The sequence below is a fragment of the Euprymna scolopes genome, chromosome 39, assembly GCF_053919585.1.
Source record: "Euprymna scolopes isolate OS-2025 chromosome 39, ASM5391958v1, whole genome shotgun sequence".
In the NCBI taxonomy this organism is placed as follows: Eukaryota; Metazoa; Mollusca; class Cephalopoda; order Sepiida; family Sepiolidae; genus Euprymna; species Euprymna scolopes.
Window position 1 is genome coordinate 3,255,215 of NC_136520.1, and position 13,503 is coordinate 3,268,717.

General features: G+C 35.6%; 1 protein-coding gene across 5 annotated transcripts in view; it reads right to left on the bottom strand.

Moving 5' to 3' along the window:
• LOC145263611 (putative N-acetylgalactosaminyltransferase 9) overlaps positions 1–13,212 on the bottom strand; it is a 272,142-nt gene extending 258,930 nt beyond the window's left edge. For all 5 annotated transcript variants that reach the window (XM_080120454.1, XM_080120453.1, XM_080120451.1 and 2 more), the window contains exon 1: positions 12,085–13,212. In XM_080120454.1, the coding sequence (XP_079976580.1) occupies positions 12,085–12,422 (338 nt within the window). In that variant the 5' untranslated portion in view covers positions 12,423–13,212. The remainder of the gene's footprint in view (positions 1–12,084) is intronic.
• Positions 13,213–13,503: the final 291 nt, after the last annotated feature.

Sequence of the window (13,503 nt, forward strand, 5' to 3'; positions counted from 1 at the left end):
CACCACTTATCAAGGCCCGAAGGCCACTCAGGGATAAGGGTTATTGCGTGTACAGTAATCAATGAGATAGTATTGTAGTAATCATTAGTATTGGGGGTTTTAATAGAGTGTCTTACTTGAGAAATCCTTCACGACTGAGACAATTTTTATTTTTGTACCTTTTCACCACGTTAAAAAACGACCCTGGTGTCTAACTGTCCCGTGGGGAGGCATAGTAAATAGGTACTTAAGGGGGGGCGGTTTGTCAGGAGTTTGTTTATGTTGGACTTGAAGACGTCCAAGTTGTAATCAGGTGGGAAACAGGCAAGCGGCAGAGAGTTCCACTGGTGGGCAGTTCTAAGAAAGAAGCTTTGCTCATGGAATCTACATTTGGATTTAGGCACAGATAAAGAGTGGGGGAAATTATTGACAGTAGTTTCAGCCAGGTGTTTCTCGTGAAAGATTGGCGAGGGGGGACGAGGGATTGGAGCTCAGACGAGCACCTGCCATGGAAATAACGATAAAACAAAGATAGGCTTGCAACGTTTCTTCTGTGGGAGAGAGGTTGCAGGGAAGAGAAAAGGGCATCCCCCACTAAACCACGAAGTCTATTTTGTACTTTGTCAAGGTAGGATAGGCTGTTTTTAGCAGCTCCTGCCCAGATGTGGCAGCAGTACTCCATCCTTGGACGTACTTGGCTTTTATACCTTTCTGCTTGTACGGTAATAAACCTTATCAGATGTTCTTGTGATGTGAGGCTGTACATTCCGATACAAAACTGATCTAAAAACACTGCCAGGCTCACAAAGTTCATTTGAGTAAAATTTCATAAAATCTGCCGAACTGTTTAGGAGTCCACAAGGAATAAACTTTCTCACTCACACACACACACACACACACACACACACACACGCACACACACACGATTCTTTTTCTTTAAGCATTTGCTGCACAGGGTATAAAAATGAATCCTATAACTTTAGTTGATAGCGTAACACCAAACAAATAAAACATTTAAAGATTTTTAGGGATCACTCAAATTCTAACATAACGCAAGTAGATACCCCTGGCGCAGTGGTTAGAGTACTTGGAAAAATCAATTGTAAAAAGTGATATTCTCCTGAAGGTTGAAGGTTCAATCCTCAGTGTGGGCGACTAAAAAATACAATTGCAAATTACTTAGGACCTCTATCCAGTCATGGCTGACGGAACAAGAACATGCTACCCCCATGAAGTAAATAAAGGGTTCCGCTCGAAATTCTGTCCAAATGATAAATTGCCTCAGGGATGTGTATATTTGCTAACGACACCACGTTCTATAACAGACACAAAGAGAAAACAAATGAACATATATCCAAGGCAATAGTAGAAACCCTAGTCTGTAGTGGAATCGGGACAAAAATGGTCACATTCAATGCTGGCAAGACTAAACTAGTTTCCTTTAATAATTACAAGAAACCTTCTCAACCAGCAATAGCTATGACTAATGATACATTACTTGAAAGCTCTTCGTTCAAACTCCTTGGTTTAACGTTCACAAGAAGCATGGTTTAGAATAGACACATTGAGGGCATTGCCAAGGTGGGCTCTCTCTATCGTGCTAGAAAATTATTTACGCCTGAGAATGTCCTGTGCCTCTACAAGGCCACCATTCACCGATGTATGGAGTATTGTTGCCACATCTGGGCTGGTTCATCTTAAACAAGGTTAAAGTGAGTCGCGAACCTAATAGGTCCCGCACTGTCAGCCAGGCTTCAACCTCCTGTCCCATCGACAAAATATTGCATCCCTCTGTCTATTTTACCGTATTTCAATGATAGGTTTTCCGACAAATTACAAGCCTTTGTATTCGTTTTGACGTAAATACCCTCGACAAACCGGGCAAGCAGCAAAATCCCACCCCGACACAGAAGAGATCCCCAGATGCCAGAAAGCCTTTTACTCTAATAGTTTCTTCCCTAGGACTGCTAGACTAGAACTCATTTCCGGGTCCTTGCTTCCCTGACTGTACTGACATGCAGAAGTTCAATTTTAATGTAAACAGACATCTTACTGCTCAACTCCTTATATAGTCTCCTTGCAAATTATGTCCAAGATAGTAGCCCCCTACAGCACTGTGCTTTGTTTGGGATGAAAATGCAATTAATATATATATATATATATATATATATATATATATATATATATATGTGTGTACAGAAAGTTGTTAGTTGAGACAGATCATTGGTACCGTCGGTTTCAAGCCCGATAAGGCCCGTTTAAGGTATCCTTATCAAGCTCTCTTAAGTGGCTAATCTAGCAGCACTGATGAGTTGTGATACAACGAAACAATACTGTATGTCAATGACTATAAATATATTTTAAGCCCTCCCCCCCCCTCTTTGAGTAGAGCACTGTCGTAAATAATCTCTACCGCTACTTAATTGGCTAAAAAATGCGAGGCTCGCTGTTTGTTTGTAAAACAAAACGGTTTGAGCACTATATGTTCGTTTAATAGGCATTTGTCGAGGTTATTTGCGGGCACTGCTCCTGTGGGTCGATGGGTAGAATTGCCGACTGTTAACGCAATGGTTCTAGGTTCAATCCTCAGCTTGGGAGAGGTGCTAGTTCAGCGGCACTGATGAGTTGTAATACAATGAAACAGTACTACAAATTATAATGTATATATATATATATATATATATATATATATATATATATATATATATTTAATTATTTTTTTACTATAATAATTAAATACCTACAGACACTAGTGTTTCATCCTTTCGGGATTCTTCAGTGCAGGGTGTCACGATTACTACCAGTCGAACGATTCGAACCCCGCGACACGAGACATCTCTGGCTCGATTAGCGGAGGCCGTATCCATTCGGCTACTATTAACCGTGTGAAATAGCGTTGAATTTTAAACATTTTAATTTAAATGTTCATTACGTCAGACAGACAGTGATCAAATCGTTATACGATGATCTACGCATAAGAGCTAAATTGACCGACTTTTAATTCAACTGAAAGTGCTCAACGATAAGAAACGAATTTCTTAAAGGGGCTGTCATAATTATTTTTTTACTATAATAATTAAATACCTACAGACACTAGCGTTTCATCCTTTCGGGATTCTTCATCTAATATATATATATATATATATATATATATATATATATATACACGAGAGAGAGAGAATAAATGACAAAGTCATATTCCAAAATTCATGATGTTGACCATCTTATAATTTATTCCTTTAATTCAGTTGACTTAATATATTATCTTTTGCCGATTGTATTTCTTTCACTGACAATCTTTCGAAGCTCACTTCTGAGTGAAAAATATCTTTTCAAATTTTTTTAATAAAATGAACGAAGTTAAATTATTTAAACAATAAAAGCTTAATAGAACTGTATACTTTTTAACAAAGGCTGTTAAAAAAAAAAAAAAAAAACATTTGAAGAAAACAAAAAAAAAAATTAAAAATTAACTTAGATGAACGTACAATGTGTTTAACGATTTTTTTCAATTTTGACCCAATTTTGACCCTTAAAAACTATTTGAACTGGCTGAAGATCCAGAAAAGAACGGCCGATAAAAAATCCAATCATTCGAAGCGCCGCTCTGTGCCTTTTAGATTTGGAAGATATAGAGTTTGAAAATATGGAGACAGACATAGAGCCGTTTATATATTAGATTTTATTTCATCTTATTTAACTTTTTTTTTTTTTTTTTTTTTTTTTTTTTTACATAGGAGTCACTACTTATTAAGGCCGGGAGGCCACTCGAGGATAAGGATTAAAGAGTGTACAGTAGTCAATGGGAAAATATCGTAATCGTTAGTAGTGGAAATTTTCAAAAACTGGATTACTTAAGGGGATGGCTCATCAAAAACTTGTTTACGTTGGACTTGAAGACGACCATATTGTAGTCAGTTGGAAAACAGGAAAACGGAAGACAATTCCAGAACCGTGCAGTTCTAAGAAGGAAGCTTTGTTCATGGAATCTACGTTTAGTTTTAGGCACAGATAAAGAGTAGGGGGAAATTAATGATAGTGGTTGCAACTAGACGAGTATTTTTTTTGTGAAAGTCAGGCCGTGGGGGGGGGGGGTCATAGATTGGAGCTCAGACGAGCACTAGCCATAAAAAATAACGATAAAGCAGAGACAGGTTTGCAATGTCTCTACTGTGGGAAAGAGGTTGCAGGGAAGAGAAAAGAGCATCCCTCATGAATCATCCTATGAAGGCTATTTTGAACTCTGTCAAGGCAGGATAAGCTGCTTGTATACATAAATAGAATTCAGCGTAATATTGAAATGAAAATCAATCATCCAGTAAGAAACCATAAAAAATGAATAAGTAATTAATTAAGGTTCCTTTTTCAAAGGCATATGCAAATAAGTTAAGCTTTATGTAGTGATGGGACGATTCCAATATTTCCCCCCCCCCCCCGATTCCGATTCTTTATAAATCTCTAATTATTTAACTACTAGCTGGGGTACCCGGCGTTGCCCGAGTGTTTGTTTCCGGGACGGGGGGGGGGGGGAGGGAGTTTTAAAAGATGTTATGGTAGGTAAGTAGGAAGGATCAAACTCGGAGTCATGAGTAAAAGTAGGAAAATAAAGTGTGAAAAAAAAAAAAAAAAAAAAAAAAAAAAACATCTGCAACGTTAACAGTTCGGCCACCAAGAAAAGTCCATTCCAGTTGTTTAGGAAAAAAAAAAAAAAAAAAAAAAAAAAAAAACGACTACGGTAGGTCGGCGCGAACGTGAAAATATAATGTGAATTGTCCAGCACGCTAACCACTACGCCACAGAGCACTGCAGCTTAGTTTAGTGATTTTAAATAACTTCACATGAAAGAACTACGAAGCCAAACCAGTGTTCTCTTCTCAACTGTTCCTTGTGAACGATCCCCAAACGGTGTTAAGTGGTGGCAGGGGGAGGAGGAATTTATAAGAGAAAAAATATTTTACCACTTCCATTGATCTTAACCGATTTTGGCCGTGACTTCTCAGCAGAAAAAGTATAGAAATCTAAGATTATCGAGGAATTTGAGAAATAATAAGCCTATAACACACCTCAGATATTGTTCTGCCGTTTGTGCATATTATATTTGCATGAAATATCTTGATTTTTAATCCTATTAAGGTCAAAATCAGACGGGAAAAAATGAGTTCATTTTATTTATATAGAGATAGATTGTTATTTCCCCTGATCTTCGTAAAAAAAACATACAGATATTTCCCTAAATGTCAAAATACAGATGTGGAGGATGATTTATCGATTTTAGTTTTACTGGTGATTTTTAAAATCAATAAATATTTATTATTTTATCGTTATTGCCAGCAATGGACGATTTTGGTTTCAAACAAAACCAAATTTAAAAAAAAAAAAAAAAAAAAAAAAAAAAGAATCGTTTTGGCATCGGAAAATAAGCATCAATTTTTCCGATTCCCCCAAATCTTCTGATTAATCTTCCCAACACTAACTTCATGTAGTCGCTTGCATATCCATGACAGAGTCTATTAAAAAGTTTGTAATAATTTTTCGATAAAGAAGTAGGCTTTTAATATAAATTAAAGAACAAGAAAAAAAAACAAAAAAAAAAAACTCAAGTTTATAGGTATACTAGCAGGGAGACCAAACGTTGCCCGGGATAGAATGATGATCAACAAATGTTTTACACTCCCATATTTTAAATTGTCAACCAAATCAGTGAAATCGATCATTTTTTCGATCAAATCAATTGCCTGCTCCAATTGGGGACCCATCGGGATACACCAGAAAGAAGCTTCACATGCCTCTCACAATACATTGAAGTTTACATTGCACTGTAGAGAATCTATTGTTGATTTTATAAAATTATTTTTATATATAACTAGCCTAGGTGCCCGGCGTTGCTCGTGTGTTTAGAAAAAAAAAAAAAAAAAAAGTGGTAGTAGGTAGGCTGTGAAGGAGAAAAAGAATGTGAAAAAAAAAAAAAATGTGATGCATTAGCTGTTGGACCCATCGCCAAACCGGAAGTGATGTAGGTTTAAATTAAGGCCAAACAAAACTTAGCTCAAGAAGGATTCCGACTCTCTCCCGGTTATAAGAATTTAAACGGAACTCCAATTAAAGGGATTATTGGTTTGGACCTTCTGAGTAAATTAAACAATCTCAAATTAGTTGAGTGTCTTAATGGCAACGCATCGAAACACAGGGGTTACATAATTCCAGTGTTTCCATGCGTTGCCGTTACGACATAATTCCATTTGGCGAGAGCAAAAATTTTTTGAATAAAGATTTGAATAAGGTAGAGTCGCCTCCCTTTAATAACGTTGTGAAATCCCTTCCTCAATGCAACATCTATTTAATCAATTCTGTTCTAAATCCGACACTCTCTTATGAGGACGGATTGAAGACGTTCTTCTCTGAATCCACAGTTGAACGAGGGGTAGAGACGTTGCTCACTCTCTACTCATTAGGAATCGATGAAGAGGGTAAGTTATCGGCTGTGGACAAGGAGAAGATAGAAGAGTTTAAAGCCTCCATCGTATAGGAGGAGGGGAAATATGTAAATTTACCGTGGCATCATGATAAACTCCCACAGGTAAAAGGTAACTTTGTGACTTCCTTAAAGGTAATGGAGAGAGTGACAGAGTCCTTAGAAAGGAAGGGAATGTATAATGAGTACCTCCAAGTGTTTGAGGATTATGAGGAATGTAGAATAGTGGAGCAGTTTTTTGTCCCACCTGGGAAGTATGAAGATTATATTTGGGTTCCTCATAGACCCGTTATTAAGGAGAGAACTGGAATGATGACAAAAATTTGTCTCGTATTCAACTGATCTCTAAAATGTTGAGAGAGGATGTCAATTAATGACGCTCCCTACATGGGCGTGAAACTTATCTGCTAAATTATTGGATTTATTGCTGGGATTCAGGAAAAATGAATATGTCCTTCTAGGTGATATAAGAAAGGCCTTTTTACAAATTCATCTTAAGTCGGAAGAGGATAAAAACAGATTTTGTTTTTTCCTTAAAAAAAGGTGACAAATTATGTACTTACAGGTACAAAACAATTATATTTGGGTTCAATGCTAGCCCCTTCATTCTGAACTTCATTTTGAAATTCCATGCGGAAAAATATGCAAAAGATGCAGCATTGCATGCTATTTCCAACAATTTTTATGTGGATAATCTTGTCACCACCAGTTGTGATGGAGAGTCCCTACTTGCTATTTATAACAATGTTCATAGCAGATTGTTAGAGGCAGGCTTTGATTTGCGATCCTGCAATTCTAACTGTTCTGAGATACAAGAAAAAATGTTGGAGGATGAAACTATTTCTCTCTTTCCCGCCTTTGAGAAGGTATTGGGATACCTATATGATCCTGTTCGGGATACGTTCAAACTTTCTCCCACTTTAGTGGACCCTGAGGTCAATACCAAACGGGGGATTCTTTCGCAAATATCAGGAGTATATGACCCTTTATCTATGCTTCTTCCCGTCACGATACAAGCGAAGATCATTGTCAGCTCGATCTGGAAAAGCAAGTTGTTGTGGGATGAGCAGATACCCGAAGAGCTCAATAAGCTGTGGCAAACCCATGCCAAGGATCTAAATGACTTGGGGAAGTTTGAATTTTCCAGGCGTATATTGTCAGAAAATCATTCTGTCAAATTTATTTGTTTCTGTGACGCATCGAAAAACGCATACGGATTCACCCTGTATGCAGAACAGGGAACGAATTCTTCCCTGTTGTTCGCAAAGGCCAGAGTGGCCCCAATTAAAGGGAAGTCACTTCCCACTTTGGAACTAGTGGCTATGTTTTTAGCCCTTAAGGTAGCCCCTCAGAGTTTGGGTGCCCTGGGGCCCCTTAAAATTTATAATTTTTTTCCTGATGTCTGATTCCCAGGTTGCCCTCTCGTGGGTCCTGAACGGTAAAGGATCCAAGAAAATATATTCATTGAAAACAGGATTGCAGAGATAAAAAAATTTTCAGAAGATGTTAATATTAAATTTGGCATTCTACCGAAATTAAAATGTTTCTTTGTCGGAAAATCCGGCAGATCTAACTAGAGGTATCAACACTTTTAAATTTCCCCAGTTATTCAATTTCTGGATGTATGGCCCGGAATGGCTCAATAGAGATGGCATCGATTGGCTAATCTCATCCTTACCTTGTCTAAACGAAACTAATAAAAAAATTGTATCACGTTTGTACTCTCAGGAGACACATCCTTCTGAAAATACCTTCCCGTTGGATATTACAAGGTATTCCAGCTTATCTAAGGCAATCAGCGTATTAGAAAAAGTGTTGAAATTTTATGATTTGTTACATCACCGTAGTGCTGACAATTTTAATAGGGCCAAATTATTGTTATTTGCTAATATGCAAATGGAGGCCTTCTGTCATGAACTAGGTTATTTGAAACAACCATCCGGGAAAGTGCCCCCTCCCTAAGCTAACTGCCTTAGGGTTATTTCTTGATAAAGCTGGGTTAATTAGAACATGGGTTAATTTTGTGTACAGTACTCTATGGGATAGTGTAGCAATAGTATTGGAGAATTGATAAGGTGTCATTACTTAAGGGGGCGGTTCATCAGGAATTTGTTTGTGTTGGACTTGAAGAATCCAGGTTGAAGTCGGGAGGGAAACAGGCAAGCGGAACAGAGTTCACCAGGCGTGCAGTTCTAAGAAAGAAGCTTTGTTCGTGGAATCTACGTTTTTCATGAAACATTTTTTTATTATTATTAAAAACAAAAAATGAAATGACATTCTAAACTGGGCGAGCGCCATTTGAAAACGAAAACATTTGCCGTATTAAAAATTTATTAAAATATAATTGTAAAAACATTTATTGAAAAGTTTGCATAAGAAAATATAATTTTAATAAAACAATTTTATAACGAAAGCAACATTGGATTTTTATATAAAAAAAAAAATTTGGGTTTGTATTACTGTACACAGATTCGAAAAAGTTGTCAAAAAACAAATATATAACAAATAAATGTTATCAAAGGCAAGATAAGTTACTTTTCTACCAAACTGGATATATTTTTTGTGTTTTTATTCAATGTAACATATTTATTCAGCTCGAAAAACAAAGTGTTTACCGATGTATTCGAAAATTCAAGATGGCGTCTCACACCCTCTTTAACACCGTAAGTATGGAAAAAGGTGTTATAAATAAAAAAAACTATACAAAATACTATTAAAAACCCGCCGAATATATGTCAACCTATGCCACGGTAACATATATTGAGCAAGTTTTTTACAATATTTTATCCGATTTTTTATTTATAACATCTTTTCCCACACTTACCGTGTTAAAGAGAGAATAAGACGCCATCTTGAATGTTCCAATACATACATCGGTAAACACTGTATGGTTTTCGAGCTGAATAAATATGTTACATTGAATAAAAACACAAAAAATATATCCAGTTTGGTAGAAAAGTAACTTATCTTGCCTTTGATAACATTTATTTGTTATATATTTGTTTTTTGACAACTTTTTCGAATCTATGTGTACAGTAATAAAAACCCGTTACTTTTCTACCTAACTGGATAATTTTTTTTTTTTTTAATTAATGTAATATGTTTATTCATCTCGAAAAACGTTGTTTACTGATGTAATTTAAAATGGCGCCGAACTCTCTGCTGAGCACGGTAAGTTTGGGAAAATGAGTTTAAAAAAATATATATGTATACAAAATACTGTTAGAAACTCGCTCATTATATGTTACCGTGACACAGTATTACATATATTCGGTGGGTTCTTAACAGTATTTTGTATATTTTTTCATTTTTAACTCATTTTCCCAAACTTACAGGGTTCAGCAGAGAGTTCGGCGCGATTTTAAATTTTCCAACTACATCGGTAAACACTATATTTTTCGAACTGAATAAACATGTCACATTAAAATAAAACAATAAAAAATTATCCAGTTTGGTAGAAAAGTAACTTATCTTGCTTTTGATAACATTTGTTATATACTTATTTTTTGACAACTTTTTCGAATCTATGTGCATAGTAAAACAAACCCGAACTGTCAAAAAGACTTAAGTTAGTTTCGGTTTTGTTTTTAATTCTTTTTTTTTTTTTTTTTTTTTTAGGGAGGGGGGGTATTATGCACTTATGCTAATGTGCTGAAAAAACGTTATTATTTAGAAAACCATTCTTAACATGGGAAGATGGCGTTTTGTAACTATTCTGTACGTTCACCTAACAATGATAAAAAATAGCGTAAAACTTTAATTTAATTTGAAAATTCATAATGTTATTATTTCAGCACAGTCCGTGTCCAAGGTTTACTTTAAGCGAAAAAGCAGAAAAAAAGGGGCTGTAACTCTTACATGACTGGAAAGGACATTAAAAGGGATCACACAGTTTGTTTGTTTTATTTTGGGGGGGTCACTTAATGCTACCAAACAATTACTGAAGTTTAATAAGTATTTTATTGGTACAACGCTGAAATAACGTTATTTCGAAAGCCATTCTTAACATGGGGAGAGCGAGGGGAGGGTGCTTTCTGACATCTGTGCTGTGCTTCCACCTAACAATTTAATAAGAAAAAGAAAAAAGTGAAGTGCACTAATGCAGAGAGTGGATCCGCGGCGCCGCGCTATTTTTTTTTTAATGGTATTTCCAAGTTTAAAGTTTTATGTTTTTTTATTATTATTCAATTGTAAGGTTGAAGTATAAAATAGGTACAAAACACCCTCCCCATGTTAAGAACGGCCTTTTAAATAATAACATTATTATTTACGCCCGGATCACTCTCTGCACTAGGACAAAAAAAAAAAAAAAAAAAAAACTTTAAAAACAGCGCGGTCGCGGTACCAATAATACATAAGCACCATTTTATTTCAAAACAATACAGAATTTTATAAAACAAACTTTTTAAAATTTATTTTAACATTTTAAAAAAATGTTCTTTAATAAATTTCAAAGTTATGCTTGCATTGTTTATAAATAAAACAGTTATTTTAAAAAGTTTATTTTATAAAGTTCTGTATTCTTAAAAGAATAAAAGACTTATTAACTTCAGTAATGGTTTAAGATTAAGGGAAAGAGATTTCTTGGCCTTCGTGCCAAAATCAAAGTGTAGCATCTGTTCTGATATCACACTTCAATTTTTTGTTCTCAGTGGTGGAGTGGAGAAATCCTTCACGACTGGGAGAATTTTTATTCCGGTAAATTTTTACGACGTGCCCCAACGTATTATTATATACCCCAATCTCCCCACTATAAGAACAGCTTTCGGAAAAAACACTCCTAACTCCGAAAGCCGTTCTATAATGGGGAGTTTATTCCGAAAGCCGTTCTTAACATGGGGTGGTTGGGGGGGGCGTTTATACTACGCTGGGGCAGGTCGTAAAATAACAAAAAAAAAAAAAAAAAAAAAAACCTTTGTTCCTTTCCCCCACATTAAAAACAGACCTTTGTGTCTAACTCTGCCCTCATGGGGAGGCGAAGGAAATAGGACCATTAAGTGAAAAACAATAAAAAAAAAAAAAAAAACGGTCTGATCCCTTTTAATCAGTCACGTAAGAGTTACAGCCCCTTTTTTCTGCCTTTTTTGTTTTTCGCTTAAACTGCCCATTCCGTAATCTAATCTTGGTCTTCGGGACAAGACCAAAGTGTAGTATCTGTTCTTCAGATGCTGCACTTCAATTTCTTGTTCTCTGTCAGTGGAGGAGAAATCCTTCACGACTGAGACAATTTTTATTTTTGTTCCTTTTCTCCACATTAAAAAAACGACCCTGGTGTCTAATTCTGTCCTGTGGGGAGGCATTATAAATAGGAACTGCCTACTCCGTAAACTGCATAAAGTACTTATGTATTTTTGGTACCGTGCTGAAATAATGTTATTATTCTGAAAGCCATTCTTAATATGGTGAGGAGAGGGTGTTTTGTAACTATTCTGTGCTTCCACCTTACAATTGAATAAATAGTTAAAAAAAAAAAAAAAAAAAAAAAAAAAACGTGAAACCTCAATTTAATCTTAATAAAAAAAAAAACTATTTAAAATCAAAAATGCATAAGCAAAAACAATATATATAAATTAACCCCCCCCCCCCAAAAAAAAGAAAAAAAAAATTAAATACGCAAAACAAAAAATACTTACTTTGGATCTCTTACATCTCGTAAACTTCGGTCCAAGGCGATCATGTCGCTGGCAACTAAATTAAAAGCTTCCTTTTTGGCAATTAACCTCGCCTTTTCGGCTTGCTCCCCTTTCAACGTGAGGGACTGTCCTTGCTCGCCGGGCCCACTCCGGTGGGGTTCACTTTGCTGGTAATTCTCGTATCTTTTCTTTCGGTATCGTAACTTCTCTTCCTCGGCCACATTTTCCAAGTAAGTCGACGGGAAATAAAAATACATGTACAAAAACAGGAAAAACGTTGCTAAAATCAGTAGAAATCGGATATTTAAACGTCGCTTGAAATAAATCCAACGTACCATTATTTACAAAAAATGTTTCCCTTTTTTCGAGGTTTTCTTTCTTTTTTTTTTTTTTTTAAATAAAATTTTTAACTTTATAAATTAAGACAGAGTTTCGGGCTTTTTTGTGAGTCTCTATTCGTAAATCACTTAACGGGCACTTGTTTTTTTTTTGTGTGTGTTTTTTAGAGCTTTCCTGCTAATAATAATCCAGTCAAACACGTGTTGCGGGAAAAAAGAGTTCCTTTTTCTTATCTCTTCTTTTCTTTTTTTAAAAGAAGGAAAGAACGAAAAACTCTCTGGTAGAATTGTTTTTATAATTAAAACTTCCTTCTTTCTACTCGGACTGTAGTTGTTGTCGTGTTAAACAAAAGCCCTAACCCCGCGCTCTCTCTTCCTCTTTTCCTTCTCACGTCCGCCCAACGTCTGTGAACTAGAAAACAATAAAAACTACATAAGAACCTGTCGTAATCGTAAAGCGAAAACTTGACAACTTTGCAAATTCAAACACAACTCCTACCCTCCTCTCCAACCTCCACCGCCTAATCGTCTTCTACCACGGTTAAACAAAACACCGTTGCCCGGGATTAAATTTAAAAACAAAAAGGTGCTTCTATATTATAATAACGAAAAAAAATATTGAATTTCAAGTAAAACAAACGGTACCTACGTAATTTTCAGATTTCAAATAGTAACATATCCAACAATTACGGAAAACGATAAGGTAGAAAATTAATTAAAGATATTTGTAAAATTGGCACTTGTATAGTTTAATGAAGACATAAAAAAAAATGAAAATATCGAAAAAAAAAAAAAAGGTTATATTGTACGTATCCGTTTTGGACTGAAGATCTCTGAAAAATAAAAAAAAGTCATTTCATTTGATCGAGTAGTTTTTTTTTTTTTTTTTTTTTTTACAGCGGAAAAACGTTCTTATGAGAGCGCGTTGTCAGCCATTATGGAATTTATTGACACGCCACGGGGAGATAACTCAATGTAAAGCCCCGACACTCCCTCCCCATTATTATTACTAGTTTTTCTTCCTAAAAATCGAACCTTTTGCTCGGTATCATAACAAATTGTTTTTTCGCTGTAAAAAAAA